At 34.8% G+C, this 24,957-nt stretch overlaps 1 protein-coding gene and 1 long non-coding RNA gene across 3 annotated transcripts in view; one reads left to right on the top strand and one right to left on the bottom strand.

The window, feature by feature from the left end:
• NOX4 (NADPH oxidase 4) overlaps nucleotides 1-24,957 on the bottom strand; it is a 239,064-nt gene that overhangs the window by 19,704 nt on the left and 194,403 nt on the right. For both annotated transcript variants that reach the window (XM_007490938.3, XM_001362160.5), the window contains exons 13-14: nucleotides 24,636-24,717; nucleotides 3,147-3,266 (exon numbers count right to left, since the gene is read on the bottom strand). In XM_007490938.3, the coding sequence (XP_007491000.2) occupies nucleotides 3,147-3,266; nucleotides 24,636-24,717 (202 nt within the window). The remainder of the gene's footprint in view (nucleotides 1-3,146; nucleotides 3,267-24,635; nucleotides 24,718-24,957) is intronic.
• LOC103103276 (uncharacterized) lies at nucleotides 1,727-24,957 on the top strand. The gene is made up of 3 exons (XR_466277.2): nucleotides 1,727-3,501; nucleotides 23,820-23,900; nucleotides 24,207-24,957. It is a non-coding gene; the product is annotated as an uncharacterized LOC103103276 (long non-coding RNA).

Here is a 24,957-nt window from a genome sequence, read left to right as displayed (position 1 = left end):
AGGAGATAATGTATTGACTGAGGTAGAATTTGTACATTGTAGAAAAGATAAATTGGGTTAGTACCTAAGAATAGTTCTTTCCTGAGACTTCTTGTGGGCCACACATTTTAAGGGGGGGAAAGTATGGGAGTAAGGACTGGAAGGTCCAGACTTGAATTCTAATTCTTTTCTACTATTGCATGTTACCTGTGTGCAAAAACATTTCGCCATTCTGGGCCACAATTTATTTATTAAAAAAAAAAAAGGAATTAGGATGGTTGCTCTCATATCCCCTACCCAGCTCAAAATCCTGTGATCCCAGTGATTAGTCAATAATAAATAGTAAGATCTTGGGAAGGAAAATGGTTGAATACTAGAGCTTTGTAATTGTTTCACAATTGGCATAAGGGGAAGCTTATAAGTGGAAACCAAGGAACAAGATTTCAAGCTTTACTCTTTCACTCATGATTAGTAAGACTATGAATAAGGATAGACTTTTTAACCTCTCCTGTAATAGGAAGGGACCATCTTATAATTTTCCCACCTATTAAAAGGAATTTGACTTTATTCAGAATTAGCAAAGTGGCACTGTGGAAAGAATATGAGATCTGACATTGAAAACCTTGGGTTTAAATCACAATCTTACCAGTTAGTCAAAGAGAAGCTTTGGAAAAGACATTGAATTTACCTGTTACAAAATTACTCTAAAAGTCTTATTTAGATCTGAATCTATGATCCTATGAACTTATTCTCAAAGATTAATTAGAATATGAGGAGCCTCCTATTTTGTTAGATGGGTAAATGTAATTTAATCATTTCTTAGACATTCACTGGGGGAACAATAAGGTACCATCAAGAGGGTATTATTTCCAGAAAGCATATAACTCATTTGCAGACAAGGGAAAAAGACTAGTGGGAAAGACTAAAGAGAAGAAGGTGCCATTCTAGCCTAATTCAGCAAGTCATATGACTAGGGATCTATAGGATGGAATTAAAAGTCTTCTAAAGTCCAGATCAGCAGTAACTACATCTCTAAAATGAAGCAATTTAATGCTAACAATGTAGAAAAGATGCATTTGGGTAAAGGAAGATTTTATTTATATTAATTGGCAGATATGTAAGATGTTGGCACTATTATAAATTAACATTTTGATATGTAGTGAGAAGAAAAAATCACTTTTGTTTTACTGTATTGCTAGTATAAAATAACTTTCAAATAAGATCTGGACAATTTGGGACAGAAAATGATCTGTGGTATAAACATGAAGAAACAAATTTCCTTGTGAGCAATGTAGAATGATCATTTTTTTAGTAGTTTAACTTATAAAGAGGCAGATATAGGTAATTTATTTATTTTTAATGGAAAAATATGAGCACAAAGAACCACATCTTCAAGGGTACCAAGGTATGGATGATCCTGTTGAAACTTTTAAAGCTATAAATATGATGAGTAATAGATCATTTGCATATACATGCTTTATGACCTAAGGTTTTTTTAAAAAATAGAACTCATACAAACATTTGGAGACAGAGATATGATTTTCAAAGATTTATAAGATTTAAAAATGATTTCATATTAATATGAAATGGAAAATTTAGGGAGCTTTGACTTTTTAAGTGAAAGTTAAAATCACTGAGAATCAGGAGACTCTCAAATAATTCACTAAATAGTAATATTTGTGGATAAAGAAATCTAAGAAAAGAACATGAAATAAGAACCTAAGTAGAAGAATTGAAGAGGGGGAAAGATGTGTTGGTTGTTGAAAGCTGTTCTGTTATTCTCTGGCAATTGGAATCAGTAGGCACAGTGCTTCCACTAATTGATTCTAAATTCTAGATTCTAGGAAGAGAATTTACTGGCCAAGAGCTTCAGGGATAACTATAGCCCTTCACTTCCATCTAGAGTTGGAGACAGATGACGCTGCTTTTAAGAACTTAGGTCTGCTGCTACCTCTGGCTCAGAGAGGGCTTTGTGGTTGTTTTGATATACTGGTGAGCTAGACTAAAGAGTCATTCTGGATGATGTGTTTCTTGTGGAACTAGACAATACAAAATCCAAGTGACTAGTGAATAGCTGACCCATCTGGTCTGTCTAGCTTAAAGACAGCCAGTTTGAAAACCTTTATAGTTCTCTAGTGAGAGAGAATAGTTCTAGAGAACTATTATTCATATTAAGGACTAACACTTTATATGGTGATGGATAACTAAAAGAATTTGTTAAAGCTACATTCAAGGAGAGAAAAGGATTTGGGCAACAAAGAGTGATAAGATTCAATAGTCAAGAAGTGAGCAAAGAAGCACTTTTATGTGAAACAGCTGCTCTTAAATGGATCAATAGCACTAAAGTCTGTAATTCAAAATTACAGTTACCTCTAAGCATGAGTTTTCCACCTTTATTAACTTCCTTGTAAGATTTCTCTAAGTATGTGCCCACTCATTTGAGTGCAGTTTTTTATAGACTATGACATAGGTTTATAGGTATATTATGTTACTTTTTGTCATTCAGGCATTTTAATATATTAATATCGTAATATTCTTTATTTTGCTTTTTTTAAGTAAATGACTGTTTAAGATCTAACAGTTTCATTATTGTGAAATGTAGGTGTAATAAACATCACTGTGTGGACGTTGTTTTGGGAGTGATTGGTTGTATAGTAGAAAATGCTAGGGATGAAAGTTTAAGAGTTAAGAGTGGTTAGAGATGTATATTTCCCCTGGATAGGGTTACTCCTTGAGAGAATGCAAATATAATTATACGGTGGTAGTCTATCTCCAACCACTTCAATATTAATAATGTGAGAGCAGGTTGGAGGGTGTAAGTCAAAACCAAAGACATAACACTGGGTATATGTTTATTCATCTACTTTGTCTGCAGCCTGACTATAAGGCCGCTTGCAGCATTATACTTAGGTTAGATCACGCAATGCAGAAGCTGCCAGGGACAACCCTTAACAAGTCTTAGACAAACACCATATATATCATGTTGGTAACTGGTGAACTAAACTACAGTTCGCTCCTCCGGTAGCACATTTGGTTATTTATACAGCTAGAGGCGGAGGTCTGAAAGGCGCTACATACAAGAAAGAGATAATATCTGAAACAGGAACAGCATTCCATTTAACTAAACATTGACTAAAGAGCTTACACAATATATCAAAGTGACATACAGCAATGTGTTGAGTATTGATGCAAAAGGAGTCACTCCAATGCCTCCAGCCACGCACAAGCTGACCTCATAATTCAATGATTCTTCAAAGGGACTCCCAAAGGGTCCATCAATGTACAGCCTGCAGAGAAGAAAGTGATGTAGAAGTCATAAACAAGAAAAAATAAATTTAAATCTGCTTGACATCTGCAATCAAACATTTTATTCCTTCACCTCAAGACAGCTACAACCTTAGTCCAATATTTAGAAACCTGATCAACCCACAAGGGCAAGAGATATTATTTCCAAGTTTGTCCATTTTGAAAGGGATCATTAATCAAGAATATGGAGAGAGGGAAGGTAAAGGAGCTAATGAGGTATGGATAAGGACAAGATAAAGCTCTTGGAATCTCATGCTTTTTATCTTTCATGACTACACAGTATTTAATGAAAAAAGATATTCCCTGCTCTGTAGTCTCTTAATTCCATTGTGCATTATGTTGAATACTTGTATGTATAAACTTTCAGCCCTTCAGATGGCCATTACTTAGTGGGGGAAGTAGACCAGGACCAAAGTACAGAAACAAGGAAACGTTTATAGAATAATCTCAATCTCACAAGTTTTGCTTTCTGAATTAGCTAAAGAATTGGGCTGACAGGACCCCTCCTTTATAAGGAGGTCCTAATGAGTAGAAACTATTAAAATAAGAGCTAACATTTATATAGAACTTTAAGAGTTTGCAAAGCACTTAACAATTATTATCTCAATTTTCACAACCACCTTGGGGGGGGGGGTAGGTACTATTATTATCCTGATTCTACAAATGAGGCAGAGAAAAGTTAAGTGAGTTCTTCAGATTCATTTGGTTAAAGCTAGATTTATATTCAGATCTTCCTGAAACAGGTGCCATGTTCTATTCACTGAACCTCCTGTTGCCTCAAGAGACTGGAGTGGAAGGGGGTGTGAGAGAAACTTGGCAGAAACTGTATTCAATTCAATTCAGTAAGATTATGTTAAGTGTACAGTTCCATTTATACACAGACAAAAATTTAAGTCCCTAGGCAAAAGGATCTCTTGGGAAAACTGGGAGAAATAATATACATATAGATTAGTAAATACAAAAGAATATGCATATATGTACCTCCATACACATATATACACATATAGTGATTCTCACATACTATACATAAAACTTTAATATGTATAGTAATATATGCACACTATATATATATATATAATTTTACTATATATTACTCCATATAAGATACTCTATATAATACTTCATAATAATGTTTTACATCTGTATCTATATGTTATACATACTTACCTACATGTATGTATATGTGTGTATACATGTGTGGAGAGAGTAAAACAGAGAGGAGAGGGAGAGAGAAAGATAGAGAGAAAGAGACAGAGAGAGAGACAGAGAGAGAGAGACAGAGAGACAGAAAGAGACAGAGAGAGAGACAGAGAGAGACAGAGACAGAATACACTAACAATGGGGGTATTCAAGAAAGGCCTTGAGTAGAAGATGGCATTTGAGCTGACCCTAGAAGGGAATTATGGATTCTATATGGCAGAAGTGGGAATTGAGAGCATTCTAGACATGGGCAACATCTTGAACAAAGTCCCAGAAGTGGACCCTGGCCTGTCATTAATAGGCAACAGGAAAGAGAAAAGTTGAACAGAAATTGAGAATATATAAGGCAGAGTAACATGAAACAAACCTAAAAATCAAAATCGTAGATGATTGACTGTGAAAGACTCTCAATTCAGAACGAAGTAGTGTGTATTTTATCTTGTAGGGAGTTACTTTACCATTTTGGGGAAAATCTGAAATTCTCAAGAGAAATTCTTAAAAGAAAGAAATATTATCTTTAAGTTAAGTCTCAGTTACCTAAAAGTAGCTCTTCTTAATGATGTGCTAAAGATATACAGATGTAGGTTGGGGTATCATTGAGTTTCATCTTTGTTTTGGTGCAAAAGAAATCTATTATTCCTTTATTACTTCCCCAAGCATGCTTCTCATGCTGGTTCTACCTTTGTTGCTAAAACTTTTACACTCAGGGATTGTTTTTTGGTTTTGTTTTGTTTTGTTTTTTGCTTCCTTTTCCATACCAGTCTCCAACTGATCTGTCTACACTTCTCTCCTCAATATACAAAGAATACATTTTTACTCCCTGAGGCTTATTGGTAGTAGTGAGGTAGGAGAGTTCTCAAGAACAAGCCATACAGCCAATGTTCAATTGAAAAACAAAACAAAATTATATTTTTAATCTCTCCAGAGTGACAGGTGAACCAGTAAACCTATCAACACAGACTGATGAGGGAAAGAAGTACTCATCACAAGTGAATTTTAAAAATATTTTCCCACAAAGTATAGAAAAAACTTAGAACCTTTCATTACTATGAAATAGAACATCCCCCTGAACAATATTTCTAGGAGGTCATGAAGAGTAGTCAAAAAACAAAGTAATACTATACATCTTTTTCCCATTAAGTCTCAATTTTAGAAGACAGAGTGGGAAATGGTAGCTAAATCATGTCAATAACCATACTTTTTTGTTTTGGTTTTTAAACTTTTGCCTTCTATCTCAGTATTAATTCTAAGAAAGAAAAGTGGCAATGACTAGGTAATTGGGGTTAAGTAGCTTGCCAGTCACATTGCTAGGAAATGTCTGAGATCATATTTGAACAAAGGTTCTCTTGACTCTGTGTCTGGCATTCTATCCTCTGTGCTATCTAGCTTCCCCAATAATAAATTTTAATAAATCCAAGACTATCTTCTTTTTGCTAAAAGAGGTGAACAACCTCTTTTTACCTGGAAGGAACTGATGGAATCAGTGATTAGCTCTCTTTTATTTTTCAAAATCAAAGCCCCATTATATTTCTGTCCTCTCATTTCTTAATTCAGTTCAACAGCACCAGATATGGTGCTAGCATTGGGAACAAAAAGACCAAAAGAACTCATCTCCTGCCTTCAAGGAACTCACATTCTACTTTGAAGAAACATGCATAGACAAGATTCTAAAGAGGCAGAGGGAATAAGGGAGGGCATTTGAGACATGAGTGGCAATCTCTGCAGGCACAAAGGCCTTTCAGCTAGTGGGACAGACATCTAAACAATTACAAAATAACAAAGAATTGCAGAAATATTTAAGTATTTGTATCTGAGATTTTATGTTGTTGGCCACAGAATGAATGCCTGAATGACTTTTCAAGGAGACACCAATGATATACACTCTTGATAGATAGATAGATAGATAGATAGACAGAGACAGATGTGTATGTATTTTGTATATCCTTTTATGTACATGTGGACTTACTTGATAAGATCCTTAAGGGCAGGGACTGTGGCATGTCTGTCTTTTTATCTCTAGTGCCTAAACCAGGGCTTGGCACATAAGTACATATTTAATACATGCTTGTTAACTGGTTGATTAATCAATATATCTTTTTTACAGCAGCATGATCTTTTTATTCAATGATGTGCTCTCAAGAATGATTCTCTCACTTTATGCCTCTGAAAATCTCTCTCTCTCTAACACACACACACACTCACACACACGCACGCGCGCGCGCAGAAACACACTTTATATAACACTATCTCACCATTTGGCTTGCTGGGATCTCATAGAAAGTAACACATGCTAAATTGCTTCTGACATGAGAATTCAATCCCTAAAATCTCCTATCATGATTTATTACAATAAGGCACTAAGGCTATAAAAGTGATTAATTGCTGGTTGTATGAAGTAATGAGTGGCCTGACTATTCAAGAAGTTCCCAAATTAACTAAATATTGCTCAGGTATCAAGATTAACATGACTCTTCTCAACAGATGAAGAAATTAAGAGAGATCATTGAGATAAGAAAGCTGCTAAAATTGCAAAGCAAAAGGCAGCAGGGATGAAAAAAATTATAAATGATGGTACTTGTATTAAATCATGCTGACTCTCAAATGTAGTTATACAGATTCATATCCAAAATGCAAATTACCTAATAATACTAGGGAGAGAAGCCATTCTGGGGAAGCATTTCTTTAAATCATTGTTTCCTCATCTGATAAATCATGTGGTTCAATGCTAAAATGCTTCTCATTTATAAAATTATGGTCTATACAATTATAGATGTAGATCTAGAATTAACATTAGAAACCACTCCAACTTTTTTTAACCTGGGGTCCATAAACTTGTGAGGGTTTTTTAAAAAATATTTCAGTATATGTATTTGAATATAGTTGGTTTCCTTTGTAATCCTGTGGATTTAATTTTATGCATTTCAAATCATTATTTTGATAAGGAATTCATAGGTTTCAACATACTGCAAAAAGGTTCTACAACAAAAATTTAAGAAAATCTATCCTCATGTGTGTTTTCCTCTATTGAACAGTATTGTTTAGAAGCCCAATAAAGACAGTGTTTTAATGGTCATATTTGATTCACCAACACCTGAATTCTACAATCAAAAAAATAGATGGCTGTCATCTTGTAGAAAGAATTCTTTTTCAGGCATGGGTTAAAGCAGGCCATCACTTTGAGCTCAAAAGTCATTTAATTCTGTTTGCATTTTGATCCTATTTCAATCTTTCATAACTTTCATATCTTTCATAACATCTACTTCTATGTTCTATGGACTACATCTGATATTTCACTGTTACGGAGAATTCCCAATGATGAAATTCCCTCTGACAATGTATATCAACTTTGATTCTGCACTTTAAAATCTTAGAGAGTTACCATGGGGCTCTGAGGAGTTAAATGACTTTCCTAGAGTTACATAGCCAGCACATGTCAGTGAGGGAATTTGAGTCCAAGCTTTATTGAGTGTGAGTGTGGATCTCTCTGCTCTATGTGAAGATGCAGCATTTGAGATAGAAAAACTCAATTATTGTCCTGAATCCCAGATGATCCCAATGAAAAAGGTAAATAATCCTTCCCAAACCACACAGCCCAAATTAATTTCCAGTTGATGAACATATACCGTCACTAGGTGGGGCAGGCGATAGAGCTTTGGACTGAATAAGGAAGGAATAAGTTCAAATCTGGCTTCAGACACACTAGGTATGTGACCCTGAGTCAGTCACTTAACCCTGATTGCCTCAGTTCCTCTTCTGTAAAATAAGCTGTAAATGACCACTTTCCCAATAAAATACTCAGATGGAATTCCAAAGAGTCAGACACAACTAAAATTACTGAACAACAACAAAAATAAACATATGGTGTGCAGTTCTTTCTTAGAACTGATTGTCTTCAATTCTATGAAGAACTGCTAGCATAAGACAAGTAAATATTATGTATAGTTCACCTTGTGAGTTTCCTGTTGTTGGTCAAAGAATGGAGTTGACTCCAAAAATAAGGGGATATACAAGTGTCTTTGATTCAAAGGATCTTAGAGAAGGGAAGTTCGTTTTCTTTTCTGAAATGCTCTTGGGCATGAAGTGAGTCACTGCAATTTTCCATTAGGGTAGTAATGACAGCTGCAGAATGACTGGCAAGTGACTGTTCAGCAACATCTGGAAATGTCTTAGGGAGCCATATGAGCACATTTTGCAAACTGCACTTTACATATTTTAAGCAGCTTAATATAACAAATATAATGCCTTTAACTTGGGAATGGTGTCAGCTTTTATCCCATCCTTAGCTCTTAGTATCTTTAAAAGAATAATATGCTATCCTCATTATGCATATAGCTGAGGTTCAGAAATTTAATGTTTTTGTCCAAGGTCAGACAGCAAATCAGTGAAGGTTAGACCAATTCCACATTTCCTTAGCCTGAGCCAGTGTGTGGATACACAGATAGTGTTCCTTTGTCTGTAACCTTATACATCCTAGGAAAGGGTGACAGGAGTCCCTTCCTTCCCCTTGCTCTCTGAATCCATTAATTCTGCAATGGGACTAGACACATTTAGCTTTTTATGAAAGCAGTTGACCAATCATGAAGTCCTGCTTCATTTTGATTTCTCCTTTCACTTTCAAGCAAAATGGCATTAATTTTATCTCCGTAGATGAGTCTAGACTTTTCTGGAAACAGTTCACTTTGATCTAGAAATGTAGCCTCTTCCTGCCCAGGACTCTCGCCTTCCTGTCCTGCCCCTTCTCTAGAAGTTTCATACTAAGAATTGTATTTCATCTCTTCATTTGGCACCTCCTTCTCTGTGATAGTGTCAGTGTGAAAACTATAGACTGTGTCTGAGTAAGACCATTCCTGCTCTTTAGGATTCCTCGCTCTCAAAAGTCACACAGGATCCTAGAGAACTAACCCAGAGTCCAGGATAACCTGAGTGGCAGGGTAAGAGGGCACCCTCGAATTAGATGATCAATCTTCCTCCTCCTGACCAGCTTGAGTGGGCACTGACCCCTCTAAAGATACCTCTGTAGACATGATTCAGGCAAAGATAATCTTACTATAACTTTGTTCAACTTGGGGTGTTTAAAGTTAAGTGTCTCTCTAATCTGAGCCATGGACCCCTTTGAGAGTCTAGCAAAACCAATAGACTCCTTATCAGAATAACATTTTATATGTAGTGTTTTAAGTGTATAAAATAAAATATATAGAATTACAATGAAAACTGATTATACAGGGAAAAAAGTTCTAAAAAAATTTCAGGAGAGAGTCCCCAGGTTAAAAACCTGTGCCCTAAATTTATGCTTCCCCATTTTTCCAGTCTTCTCTTATTGTTAGTATTGTTGTTCAGACATTTTATTCATGTCCAAATCTTTATGACCCCATTTAGGATTTTCTTGGCAAAGAATACTAGAGTTGTTCGCCATTGCCTGTGACCCACCATATTTGATAAACCACAATTAACCTAGAGTATTCTTTGTAAACTAAAATACCCAGCACTTTCCTGCCTCTAGGCCTTTTTTAGGCTCACACCTGTATCCTGATTCTAAGCCCAGTGCTCTGTTCACTGTGCCACCTAGCTGCCCTTTTAAGGAGTATACATATAGGAAGCAGCTAGGTGGCTCAGAGGATTGAGAGCCAGGACTAGAGATGAAAGGTCCTGGGTTCAAATGTGGCCTCAGACATTTCCTAACTGTATTATCCCGGGCAAGTAACCTTCATTGTCTAGCCTTTACTACTTACTCTTCTACCTTGGAACTAATACACAGTATTGATTCTAAGATGGAAAGTAAGACTTTAGAAAAAAAGAGTACATGTCAAAATGTAGAAAAATGCTGTCATATTCCACTATTTGAGACAGAAATGGTAGTCTTTTTGATGAAGGGGTATCATGAAATTTACAAAAAACATTGTTTCAGTAAGTTGTTTAAAAAGTTAGAACAAAAGAACAAATACATATAAATTTAAAAATTAATTGCTATATAATTTAACATCTCAAATGAAAACTTGTAATAATATTTCATTATGTTGGATGCCCCCAGTGGAAAAGCTTAGATTTTGACTCCCAATTCAAATCTGAGAAATATTTATTCCATTTAATGCATTCTCTTTCAAAGAATATAAGGTTAATGTTATTCTACTGCACTTTGCAGAAGTATTATAAGAGATAGCAGAGTGGTATGTGAATGTTGGCTCACATTCAATAAAAACCTTCCATCTTACAATTAATCTCCCTGTAAATTTCCTGTTCCAGACGAAGTCATGGTGACTTTTCCTTCCTATGAACTCAAATGTGTTATTTGACATTCATAAGATTTATCATAATTTTCTCTCATTCTTTACCCTCTCACTAACCCATCTTCTTTTTCAATTATATATTTCTTTGATGATATTATTTATCTTGATTCTTCTTTGTAGTTCCTTTTTGTTACCCACTGCAGCCTACTCACACTCATTATATATTTCTCCATTGCCCACTGAGTGATAATGATCAGGATCAGACCTGTGGAATTACTAGAGAAGGAAATTCACTGAACCATTTGCAAGTTTATGTTAGTGGCTTTTTTTGTAGTACATTTTACTGTATGAGTACTCCCAAATATTTTGAAGTGTATTGTATAAGTAAACCACTGTTAATTTATTTAAAAGGAGCAACCTCCTGACATATAAATCTAGCTATCAGTTCTTTTCTTATTAAGTATTTAATAGGTACTAAATTTTACAGCCTAAAGTTATATTTTATCAGTTTCCCTTAATAATATACACTGATTACTAAGATTAGGATCATTAAAGATAAACTTTCTGTAGTTGTTGAGAGCAATGACCTTGTCCTGAATTTCCATCATAAACTCTTCCATTTGTACAAATAAGTCAACATGAAACAGCTATTTATGATACATCCTTTATTTAATGCATATCTGATTAAAATTATTTAAGTTTGCCCATGAGGAACATTTTATTTTATTTTATAAAAACCCTTACCTTCCGTCTTGGAGTCAATACCATGTATTGGCTCCAAGGCAGAAGAATGGTAAGGGCTAGGCAATGGGGGTCAAGTGACTTTCCCAGGGTCACACAGCTGGGAAGTGTCTGAGGCCAGATTTGAACCTAGGACCTTCCATCTCTAGGCCTGGCTCTCCATCCACTGAACTACCCAGCTGCCCCCGGTGAGGAACATTTTAATTCCATTCTTGGGCTTCTATTCCATAGCATCCATCAAGAGGTAATCTACCTTCAGTTACATGGGAAAAATTTAGTGGGAAGCATCTGTTATCAGCTCTTACCATTGCTCTGAAAAGTGATGGATCCTTTTTCCCCAAAGTATTTCTGTTTATAATGTGCCCTATGAATATCCATCAATCTTTCAGCTTTTTTTGCTATGGAAATGTTAAAAATTACTATGGATACTATGAAGCTTTGTCAATACCATATAGAATTTTTTGTAAGGATACTTTCTGAATCTGTTAAAATACGTGTTACAATTGCATATTGTACATATTCAGTCTGGCATTGCATACATGTTAATTGCTCTAAATACATTCTTTATGATCCACTTTGATTTTAGAATACCAGTAAGTCATTCAATGAATTCAGTCCTAGCATATAAGTTGATCAGTTCAGTTTCCTGTAAATCCACATTGGTCTCTACAACCACATCCACTTTTTCTTCTCATTGGAATTTTCACTTTAGTCTTCAGAATCTTCTATGCCTTCTGGACTGAAATACCCTGTAGCATTTTACCTCATGTTAACTTTTCTCTGAACCTATAAAAATGATTTCTCAAAATCTAGAGTATATACAAGACTGAATATCTGAATTTCTTTTCTAACACAAACTCTAAAATAGTCGCTTTTCTTTATCATTCCCACTATTTCCTCCCCAACAACCAGTTTCTGTCTTGTTCATGAAATTCAGTTGATGAAAATCAGTAAAGCAGGTCAAGAGGTTATTAAAGTTTACTAGTTATGTTAGCAAGAATGGGGGGAGTGGTAAAGAGAGAAAGAGAATTACAGCAAATGTCTGAATAACTGAAGTTTCTTTTCAACTCTATCGTGCTTCTGTGCCAGACTTGTGCTCTGTTTCTCATATTCCTCATCTGTTTCATCTTCCTGAAGTGGTGGTCTGTATTATAGTTCAATAACAAAATTTCTTTTCCTTTTTTTGTTTAACTTAACTCCAAAACTGAGCATACTTTTTAATTCCTCAAGTTCCTGGATTTTCTTACACATCTACACTTAAATCTGAAATGCTGCTCTTCTCCCCCTCAACTTGATTCTCCTATTTCTTTTGAATAATATATGCCCATCCATATCCATAGTACAATCATCATTTTTGTCTCACCAAATCTCAATGATTTCCATAAGATCTTCTTTGCCTACTTACAATTAGTACTTTAACTCCTTCTATCTGTTGCCTAAATGTTGGACATTATGTAGATATTTGAGGTCATTGTTTTCTAACTTTCTTTCTTGCTCTACTGTCTCAAAAAGGACAGTTGAAATTTACCACAACATAGGCTCAATGGAATTATTAGTTCAAGTTTTTTTGTTGTTCAGTCAATTATTGAATGGTTTTACTAAAAGAATCTGAAGATGAGTGAGTTGAACCAGATCTCTAAAACTCTTTTTCTGCTACGGCATTCTATGATTCTATAAACATCTATATATTGAATCAGAATTAAAATTAGTTGTGTCAGAGATCCTCCATTTGTGTCATTAAAAAAATTTCAACAAAGCAACATCTGCAACCAATTCCCTCTCAACTGATGAGTTTTATTTCCTTGCTCAAAGCAAAAGTGTGATGACTAGGAAGGGAAGAAAATTTGAAAAGCTGAGAATGAGGGAGGAGAAATAGCAAATGAAAATGAATGACCACTGATTAAGTATCCGGAATGTAGTAGCTTGAAGAGTTTAACTTATTCCCAGGGAAGGGTCTTTCAACAACAACTATATGAAGTAGGTAGGACAGGCTTTATTGCCATCTCAACTACAGAGAAAGTAGTTCTTGAATACCAATAGTTTAACCTGACTGGGAACATAGTCCAGAGTATAGTCATGGTATTTTTAAACCAGAAAGGATGTTTGATAAGCTAATGAGTTAGTTTTTATAATCCACATAAGAAGCCATAAAAATCCTTGAGAAAAACTACTTTGTAAATGAAGAATATACATCTTTCTATTTGGAACATCATCAGAAATCAATAAATCTTTGCTGAATAGGCAAATTATCTAATCCAATCTCTCATTCATAAATAATGAACCTGAGATTCAGAGACTGATTTGTCCAAAGTAGTTCAAACAGTTAGTGGCAAACCTTAGAGTAGGACCTAAATTTCTAAATCATGGGATTACTTTTGGCCTTCTTGGCCAATAGTTGCCAACCATCTCATAAGGGCAATGTGATTCTCGGTTCTGCAACAATAACAGGAAAGAAAGTAATTCTGGAGTAATATCAGACTCTCACTCCTTTTAATTACCAGACTAACAAACAGAAAATCAAAGAGCTTTTGCTCACTACTGGGAAAGCTCAAAGTTTAGAAAGTGAAGAATCCCAGTAAAAACAAATAAAACAACTTGGGATATACAAGCACAAAGGCAGCCCATTTAAATGCCCCCTTAGAGCAAAGCAGGATCTTTTCCTCTCTTACTTTCACTCATAAAGGTGAAATAGAAAGGAAAAAAAAAAACACAAAGGAACCGCAACAAAACCTTGAGTTTTTCAGAATCTTCTAAAGCTTTAATTAAACTACTGATATGTTTGCCAGAAAAATATCCCCAGCTGCTTAAAGTGAAAAGCATTGTCTAGTCATTTTGAAAATGAAGGCAACAAATATGCACAGTGACTAAAATAATGAAAATGGATGAAACAATCACAAAGCAATTTAAACTGAATGTGCAAACTTTTAAGAAAAATCTGGGCATCAAAAAAACAATGAGAAGATTCCTTTCCTCAGTGCTTTGCATAGGTTAGAGTATCCAAGTGTGGAACACTGATTATATACAGTCAATTTATTTTGATGTGTTAATTGCTTTTGCAGAGTTTTTTATTTCTATTCTTCCTCTTTTAATTTTTTAAAAAAATCTTTTGTTATAAGGCATGCCTTACTGGGAGACAGGAAGGGAGGAATACAGGAGGAAATCCTGATGATGTAAGAGAAAAATATGTAAAATAAAATTTATTTTTAAGAAAAGAGGAGAGGGCCTTAAATTTAAATCTGAACTTTAAACCTCTCATTTTATAGATGAGGATAGTTGAGTCTAAAAAAGGTTAAATAATTTGCTTAATGTCCCCAAAATAAGAAAGGGTTGAGCTGAGATTTGAAACTAAGTCCTCTAAATTTAATTGATCTTTAGGCACTATCATTTGGTGTAGTTTCTTTAAAATGTCCAGATTAAAACACACACATGAACATACATGCTTGCATAAACATAGAACATAAACATGTAGACATAAATATATGCATGAATACACACACACTTGTTAAGCACTTGTCTACAGATCCTTATGGCAATCTTAATATATTTTTTATGAAAGAATCATCAAGATGGGTAATTTAAAGTAAGGCCCATTTAAATAAAAATGCTTAGGAGTAGTCAGATTAAATGGACAGAGGAAGAACCTAGATTTGGGGATAAATTTAAGAAGAATTTTTTTTCTTTTAAAAAAGAAAGTTTATTTAGGGTACATGATCTCAGACAAAAGGGAGAAGGCAACAAGTTTACAAAAAGTGGCTGGGGTGAAGTGACAAGGGAGTAAGTGTACCTGAAAGTGATATAATAGGGGAATCGGGTGACAAAACAGCTTGGTCAAAACTACAAGGGAAATAGCCTGCCCTTTTGAAACTTACAGTCTAGGGAGATTTGCAGTGATAACAAAGGGCGTGATTATTTAAGAAATTTAGTATCAAAGGAATTCATGAAAAATTCATGGATCATACTAAAGAGCAAAGTGACATTTTCTACTGATTCTTGTGGTTAAATGTCAACACAAAATGGGCAGAGTGAGATGAATCTAGGCTGTAAGAATTGCTGTTAAATACGTGATTAAAAACAACCACATTTGTAAACTGTGTAAGTTTCAATGCCACTTCTATGTATTTTCCTAGCATAAACATATCTACACACACACACACACACACACACATATGCACTGTAAATAAGCCAGGGATGACTTGAAGTTACCCTTTGTATAGAATTCAGAGAAGAAGTAGAGTTAATTTCATGCCACACATAACTAAATATCTCTGAAATCAGGGTAAATGCAAATAAGTAAATAACCTCCTGTGAAAGATGCTTTTTAAAGATTCAACTGGAGCTCTAACTGCTCCATAAAACCTTTCCCATATACAAGAAAAAGATTTTTGTCTGAACCACTTAATTTAATGATAAATTATATATACATATAGTTTATATGTATAAATATATCTATATTTAAATATTATATGTGTTACATGTATACATACATAAATACATTTCCATGACTAGTCATTCCTTCTCCTTTTCTCAATAATAGGGATTGGTTTTCTCTAAAAGGAAACAAAACTGTTCCTGGGACCTGATTGGTGCCTATTTTTTTCCTTGAGTTCCTGGTCACCCAAATACATAAAGAGTCCCATCCATGTGCATTTATGGTGTCTCTTATTAGGCAGAATTCTGAAAATCACATGGATCATCACACCATGACCGGCTGATGAGGCAGAAGGAGATGAAGGCAGAGTGAGGCATGAGGGGTGAGGGTGGGAAGAGAACCCAAGTGCCACTGTAGCTTTTTTAATATATATATATATATATATATATATATATATATATATATATATATATCTTTCCTGAATTAAGGAAAATTAAATTTCCATTTCTTAACTATTTGATGACTCGTGAGTGTCCCATTTTGTCTCAAAATTGAAACTGAATGAAAAAAGTGCTGATGTTAGACCCATCCCTCTGACCATGCAGTGTTTGCTACAGTCTCACCTGTGTTCATAACATCTACTCAAATAAATTCCTTGAAGACTGGGATTGTATCTTATTCTAATTAGATATGCTCAAAGGGTAGCAATGGAGTGATTAAAGGTCCTGATAACATAAAAAAAAGAATGCCAGAGAAAGAATCCATGACTTTTACAAGATCAGTACTCTCCTCTGGTATAACATCAACTCTGATGTAAATTCTGCCTCTGATGTTTACTACTTCCATAACATTGAGCTAGTCTCTTTACCTCCCTGGGCCTCACTTTACTCATTTTTTAAAATGAAGGATTTATACTCTGAGATAACTCTCAGCTCTAGATCAATGATCTAAATAAGATTGTTGTTGCCTTTGGGCCTCCCCATATTTGATTGAGTTGGGCTAAGAAAATGACTGGCTTGAGGATGAAAATATAATATAATGATAATGATAATTGACAACTCCAAATCTATTGATTCATTTGATAAATTATTACAATCTAATTCCAAAACACAAGTTTAAGTTGGACAAAGATGTAAGCACTGACCAATAGGCTATAGCTTATTTAAAGGTGTGAATGCTTCTATAAAACAAAAAATAAATAAGATGAATCAGTTGAGAATATTGTTGATAAATTAAATATTTACAAAATATGTAGGACAAGATATTTTTCTATACACAGGCCAATTAATGTTAAACTAATCCATCTGGGAAAAGAAGACTAAAAATTCAGTTGCAACATCTAGAACATATCATAAGGATGTTTATTCAGAGGCTCAAAATCCTAGTGACATAAGTATAATATTGTTTAAAGGCAGTTGGTAAAATTTTATCCCTGTTTCCTAGAAACAGAGGCAGCCTTGTGTAGAAGAATATAGACCAAGGGTCTGGAAGAACTGGATTCAAAATCAGTGCCATTGACTCTATCTCTGGGTGCCTGCACATGCCATTTGGCTCCTATGAGCCTCAGTTTGGGCAGGATAATAATAGCATCTAACTCATAGGGTTGTTGTGAAGATTAAATGGAATAATGTATGTAAATTACTTCATAAACCTTAATGCCTCATATAAATATGGCTTGTTATCATCATCATCATCATCATCATCACCATCAACAAGGGAACTTCAGAGTATTACAAGGAAATTGGTAAAGAATGGAAAAGGCTGGCACCAGGCAATTAAGTATGGCAACGATTCTTGAAGTGGTGTCTGAGAAGTACAAATTATTTAAACAATAATAGTGTCATATAAATTTCAGTATGGTAAAAATTGATAAATGTAGCCCATAAAAACAAAAGATCTTTGAAGGGTTCTCAACAATTATTAAAAGTATAAAAACATCCTTAAGCCAAAAGTGTTTGCAAATCAGTGTAGTACAGTTTAATGCGAATGTGCATTAAACTGTGCATTAGTTTAATGGCTATGTGAATCCAGCATTAAGGAATTAACACGTGCTGTGAGTTGTGATACCTGTGGTAGATTTCAGCTGAGACTGCTTTGAGTATTCCTAACAATGCACAACTCATCTTTTTAGGAAGAGGAAAAAAGGGGCACTTAAATCATTAAGACTAGGAATGCCCATTGTGAATCCATAATGGTTGATCTTATAGATTCACAGACTTCAGAGACCTTAGAGATCCAATATATGTAGCCAATATACAAATTTTCATTCTATATCTTTAGCTAATGGCCATCCAGTTTCTACTTCATCCTCCTCTACTCCTGAGACCTCTTCTACTTTTATATATATCTCTAATTATGAGAAAGTTCATCTTTAAGTGGAATTAAACTCTTTCACCCTTTAAGTCTCATCCATCGGTTTTTCTTCTGCTCTCTGGAATCATTCAGAATAATTCCTTCCATGTGCAAACCCCCCAACATTGTTCTTTTTCACGCTCAACAGTTCCTTCATCTAATAAGGAGGAAAATGCTCTCAACTTTAAGCTCTACAGAGCTAAAACCAGGGACATTCTATCAGGAGTATTCTATATAAGAAAAAAGAATAATCACCACAATGAGTGATGTTATTTGTTATTTGGGGACTATGAATAGGTGCACTATCAGAAATGAAAAGGAAAGAATAGAATATTTTAAAAATATAATGGGATGATTATAAATACAAGAAGTTCTACCAATGAAGTTCAATTAATTCAGCACACATTTATTAAGCACTTACTACATGCTAGGCAACCATGAAATTTAATAAATATCTACTTATACATTACATGTTGGTATGAACTGGGGAGAAGAGATCCAAAAGCACTAATCAAGGTCACCTATGTTTTAAGGACCTTAAAATGCCCTAATAATCATAACTTTTATTAATTCATTAGAGCATAAATTGTTCTACTTATATCTAGTCATTCAACAAACATGTATTAAATATCTTCTGTGTGCAAGGCACCAAACTGAGTGTTAGAGATAAAAAATATATGAACAATATCAATCTTGATCTTGAATTTATACAGAAATATATGAACAATATCAATCTTGATATTGAGTTTATTACATAATGGGAAGGAGGGAGATATGATTATAGATAACTATGATAAACTGAGAGTGAAATAGATATAAAGAGAAATGAGAAATCCCAATTGTAAGGGATGAATTTCATCTAGAATGAGGTGGAGGAGAGACAAATGAATTCACCAATGACATTGCCCATCCATGAAGTCAGCTTTGATAGATAGAAAGGAATAGTTTGAGGAAAGATGCAAGGAATGATAGAAACAAAAGAAAATGAGGAGAAAAAGTAGTTTTTCCAGAATGTAGGGTATTTGAAATGAATTAATATGAGATGATGCTAAAAAGGCAGGTTGAAAGGGAGTTTGAAAAAGAGGATCAGGAAGAAAACAACGATTTATTAAATATTTACCATGTGTCAGGCACTGTGCTAGGCCCATTACAAATATTATCTCATTTTCTTCATTAGAACCCTGGAGGTTGGTGCTAGGCTCCTTTTACAATTGGGGAAATTGAGGTAGGTAGTGGTTAGTGACTTCCTTGGGGTCACAAAGTTAAAAAAATTGAGTTTAGTTTGAATTAGTGTTCTGGATTCTAAGTCCAGTCCATCCAGTATACCATCTTTTATTACTTGATGATTTATTTATTACATAATGAGGACCCAATAAATTTATCTGAGTAAAACTGTCAAATGATCAGAGGAATATGTAAAAGAAGCTATTTGAGCAATAATAAAAATAATGGATTTGAGACAGACTGAAGGAAGGAATAAAATAATAGTGAAGAGGCCCTCAAGATAGAATAAGAGCTGGTACCCGGAATCAACATGGTTATCATATATCATAATGGGAGTTGAGAGGACAGAAGATTTATTTTTGACTGGTGAGTCAACCAGATAGAGATAGAATACTGGAAATATGAAACAAGAGTTTAGGGAGTCATAAAGAGGGTAAAAGATACATATTATCATTATCTTTTCAAAAATGTAATATAAGTAATATTTTGATGAGTTGATCATGATATAACAGGCATTGGGCTCTGGATTTGAAAATCTTAGTTTTAATCCAAGTTTTACTTCTTTGTTACCCTGGAAAAGTCAGTTAACTTTTTTAAACTTTGGTTTCCTTATTTATAAAAGAGGGATAATTCATCATTATCAAAACTTTGTTCATTATGATGGAATCATAGACAAGAGCTGGAAGGAATGTTAAATATCACTTGGTCTAGTTTCCCTCGATTTATGTATGAGGAAACTAAAGTTATAAAAGTAATACCTGAGAATTCAAACTCAGGTTCCATGACTTCAAATTCACTCAACTTTCTATTGCTCGGATTGAGGGCTGCAAAAAATCTGGACTGCCCATGAGTTTTACAATGAATGGTCTATCTCTAAATTCTCTCATCACTTTCACTAATCCAAATAGAAGATGATTCTGCGTGAATCTGGGAGAATCACTTAACCACTATCAGCCTCAGCTTCCTTATCTATAAAGTGAGGTAAATAGTAGAAGTTACTCACAAAGTTGTGAGGATCAAATGAAATAACATAAAAGGCACTTTGCAAAACTTTAAGGACTAAAGAAATGCTATTTATTATTGTTATGAAGCAGCAGCAGTAGTAGTAGTAGTAGTAGTAGTAGTAGTAGTAGTAGTAGTAGTAGTAGTAGTAGTAGTAGTAGTAGTAGTAGTAGTAGTAGTAGTAGTAGTGGTGGTGGTGGTGGTGGTGGTGGTGGTGGTGGTGGTGGTGGTGACATTAGAATGCTTTCTCTTATTTCTGAGAGGCTCCATTATAATTCGTACATTGAGTGAGAGAGTCTCCCTCCCTGCACTGCTTTCCTGAGCTGGATTGGCACAACCAGATGCCAAAAGTGGCTTCAGGGCACTGGCAAATGAAATGATGCCCAAACCAAGTCCTTCATCTTTAGGTACATTAAAACAGTGTGTATGAGAACATGGCCATTACCCTCTCTCTCAAAGCTCATTAGAAGCCTAAATCTATCACAGCTGGGAATTGGGTAACTAGTTCAAGGGATGAGCAACAGATTCAGAGTCCCTCTATTCCACTTCTTTGTTCCAAGCATGGGAAAGCAGCAGCACATGTTCTCTCTTGAATACACAATCCTCCTTTCCTCCCCATCAAACTTCTCTTTTTCCCCTCATCACACTGGCTCTCACTCTGACATTCTTCACAAAGCACTGTCAATGATTACATGCTGATGAGAATGAATGTGACTGCATTCTGCAAGAGGTCAAATGCGAGTTCAGGGCTGGAAGGATATGATTAATGGGCATAATTATTCTTCTTTTAGGAATAATATTCCCCAGATCTGCTGCAATGACCAATCACTTTACATAGGATTTCATATTAAAAAACAGCTGGCACTTGGGAAACTTGTCATCTCTGTCCCTGTTAAGCCTTCTTCCTTGTGGAAGAAAGAAATCAGCATCTTTATATAAGTTCTTATTTTTAGTCCTCAGTATGTGTCCAACACTGGCAGAATGCTTAGCATGGCAGCACATTTTAAATTGACACAGTAGTGGGAGGTTGCCTTGGCCAATTTTGAGAAGGAACCAAAATCATGGATAATATAAGGAAAGACTACATTAAGTAGTCTAGCAAATATCTGATTTTTAAATGATGGAGCTAGATTTTATTTTGTTATTCTTGCTTTATGATGTTATTATAGGACAAATAATGCATTTTGTCAAAATTGTGACTAATACAGGCTGTACATCTGAGATGCCAAAACAACAATCAAGTTAGTGGAAAATTTCAGTCAAAACAGGTATTTGATGTTGGGAAACAAAGAAACAAAAAGTATTCCAGTTGTCTGCATTTTTGTCATTTCAACAAGTTTACAAAGGTATGTAGTTAATGATTCATCCTCTACCCACTGCCTAGAAAGGGAATGTTCAAAAATCATAGACAATGCCACAGTAAATTCCAAGTAGATGTAGCATGCCATTAAGAAGCATGTAGAGAAGGAAATTTGCTCCCCCTCTTTTTGTCAATGACTTTTATTTGCCTTTGTAGTAGTTCAGTTAATAGTTTGGAAACCAAATGGGCAGTGCAGGAAAGGTAGCCATAGATAGCCTATAATGTAATGAGATTACTGACAAATAATCCAGATCTGCCTGGCAGAAATTATTTGTAAAGCCAAACCAAAGATATCGTAGAAAAGAGCTGAAGCTCCATTGTCTCACATTCAAGGCCCTCAACAATCTACCACCATTCTTCCTTAATTATCTTATATTACTTTCCTCTATTCTTTAAAGTTTTTTTTTCAAGGCCAGATATTTAATTTGATTAGGCCTAGTGACTTGAATTCATCAGGGTCAGTGATGGTTCTTTACCTATGTGCCAGTTTTGCTTTTTGACCCAAAAATCATACTCTTTGGCATAGAAAATAATGAAAATGCAAGCTGATCACCCTTTTCTGGTCTCTGATTCCTCTTAGCAACATCTCACTACCCTATGTACCTAGACCATGCAGTGGATAGAGTGCTGAGCAAAATATAGGGATTTGTGGAATTCTTTTAAAGTCAAGAACTAACATTATGGATATTTATCAGTTGTTCTAATTCTGCTCATCCTGTGGTCTAACACCACTATCCATTCTAATGAGTTTTCTCTTCCCCAGATTGCATAACTCCAATTCCTACAAATGACTGTCACGTGTCTCTTCACTATTCAGTTGAAGAAAAGTCCTGTTGCAAATATAAACTAAAAATATACTATGCTCAGCTTATTATGTTTGGAAATGATCAGTATTTGCAAATTTATTAGCTTTTAGGGAGGGACCACATCATTGTTGGAAAAATCATTTTTAAATAAAAGAGCTCTAGTCTGCTATGTAGCTCATGAGTCTTGGGAAATAATCACATCAGAATGTTCACCAGCTGTGAAACAATGAAAGGAGAAGTGACCCTCTCTGAACAAAGGTGTCAAAACTGTTTCACTCTGCAAAAGAGCTCTAGACAACACTTGCTTCTGAAAATAGACACCGTAGCCACTGAGACACTATGGAAATAGATGGTTACTTTTCTCTCTTAATAGGCAAAGGCAAATGACCCATCCTCTTCATTTTGTTCACATATTTATTATTTATGTATTTATTGTAACTCTAAATAATAAACCTCACAAGAGCAGAGAGCATCTCCTGTTTGTCTTGCATTCCCTTCAGCATCTGTGCTATGTCCCCAGTAGGGGTTTAATTAGTAGTGGGTTTAGCATGCCTTAGGTGAATAGTAGATGAATAAATATGAGAAATCAGAGATAAATAACAGGGTATAGTAAAGAGTATTAACTCTGCAATCTGAGGACAAATATTACCAGCATATCTTGGGAAAGTCACAACCTCTCTAAGACTAAGTCTTCTCACTTAAGAAGTGAAGCAATTGGACAATATAGCCTCTGATGCCTTTTTCAGCATTATATTTATGAAACTCTTTATGTGAAGGCAGGTAGATTTTTAGGGAAGAGGGAAAGTGTGGATTGTAGTCATGGCTAAATGTCAAAAGTAGCATAATCTTCTACACAAAAAGAGTAAATTCGTAAATCGTGGTTATGGTTACATCAAAATCATGATGTGTTTTATATAAAGAATATAATATTGTTACTTCAATATTATATATCCTTTCAAAAGGATGTTAGTTAAACATATTTAGACATTCACAAAACTTGGTTTCTACCCCAAGGAGATAAAGGTCAGAGATTATTCTCATGTATTAATAATTAAAGAGAAAATTTAATGTCCCTAAAATTCACAAAAAAGACAGAACAAGACAGAGTGAGAAATAGAGAAAGCGATGGATGTTGCTTATCAGTCTGATCATGATTATTCTCCATTTCTTAAAATTAAACTATTATGTGGCTATCAGTAAGTATAGTAACAATAATAAATCAATTAGCAAATATTTCTTAATTTCCTTTTTTCCAGGCACTGAAACTGCAATGTCACTTAATACTTTACAAATACTATTTCATTTGAGCCTCAAAACATTCCTGCAAGGTAAACAAGGTAGGTCTCATTCCCTTTCCTTTTATATAGGAGAAAACCAAAGCTTAGAAATATGTAAGCTAGTACACATATATAGTCAAACAGTTTGTTATAAAACTTTTATAATTCTAAATAATTTGTTGTAGAAATAAGACACTAAACTAGAGGTGGGAAGGTAAGGAAAGGCAAATTTCTCTTCTCCCTCTCTTATTATAATGCACTTTAAATAGAACACTAGAACCTGCTTGTCTAAGTTACTTCTGATTGTCCACTCCTGAACCTCTAATAAGACCATTAAAATAATTTTTAGCATGTGCTTGTTTCCAGGGGCAGCTTGTTAAAATCCAAATGAATCCATCAGCATGAATGAGAAAAATCCACAAGACAAGAGCAGGGATTAGCCTGACAAACTATCTGCCTGTGTCAACACAATGTGTCAAAGAAAATGAGGCTCCAGGAGACACTGATCCGGACAGCTTATCGTTTGTACTCTTCCAACAACTCCCTGGTGACAAAAAGGCTACACTTACAAGTGCAGCTTCTTTCCTTTTGACATGGTTGTGAGGAGCTCAAAACCAATTTTATGGAGTTAATCTGAAAACTGCCTGGAGAGTTGATCCCTAAAATATTTATGAGGTTATGGGGTTTGTCATTCCCTTTTCAGAAATTTTAAGCAAAAATAAAATACCTTACTTTCTTAGGGAGGTCATTTCATACCTTCCCCAACCCTCATCCCTAAAGAATTATATCACTTACTTAGGATAGTTCCTTGGCTGGATGAAGGGCAGAATTTCTGAATCTTGTCCAGATGGAGGGAGCAACAAATCTCGAAACCTTTCTGCCAAAACAAAAAGACATTAAAATGTAGGGAGGTGGAGAAGGATTTCAAATCATGGCAATAATTAAAAATAAAATCTTTTTCCTAAAATATTTTTAATGAAAGAGGGAGATAATTCATGTAGGATATCATTTATGACATCATTTCACAGATCATTTATTAGATATCAAAGTGGAGAAAGCACAGAACTTGGAGTCAAGAAAACCTGAGCTTAAATCCTACCTCAGATACTAGGTATGT

This window comes from Monodelphis domestica, chromosome 4 (assembly GCF_027887165.1).
Source record: "Monodelphis domestica isolate mMonDom1 chromosome 4, mMonDom1.pri, whole genome shotgun sequence".
Lineage (NCBI taxonomy): Eukaryota > Metazoa > Chordata > Mammalia > Didelphimorphia > Didelphidae > Monodelphis > Monodelphis domestica.
Note: the sequence above shows the minus strand (reverse complement) of the source record. Positions and strands in the feature narration are given on the sequence as shown.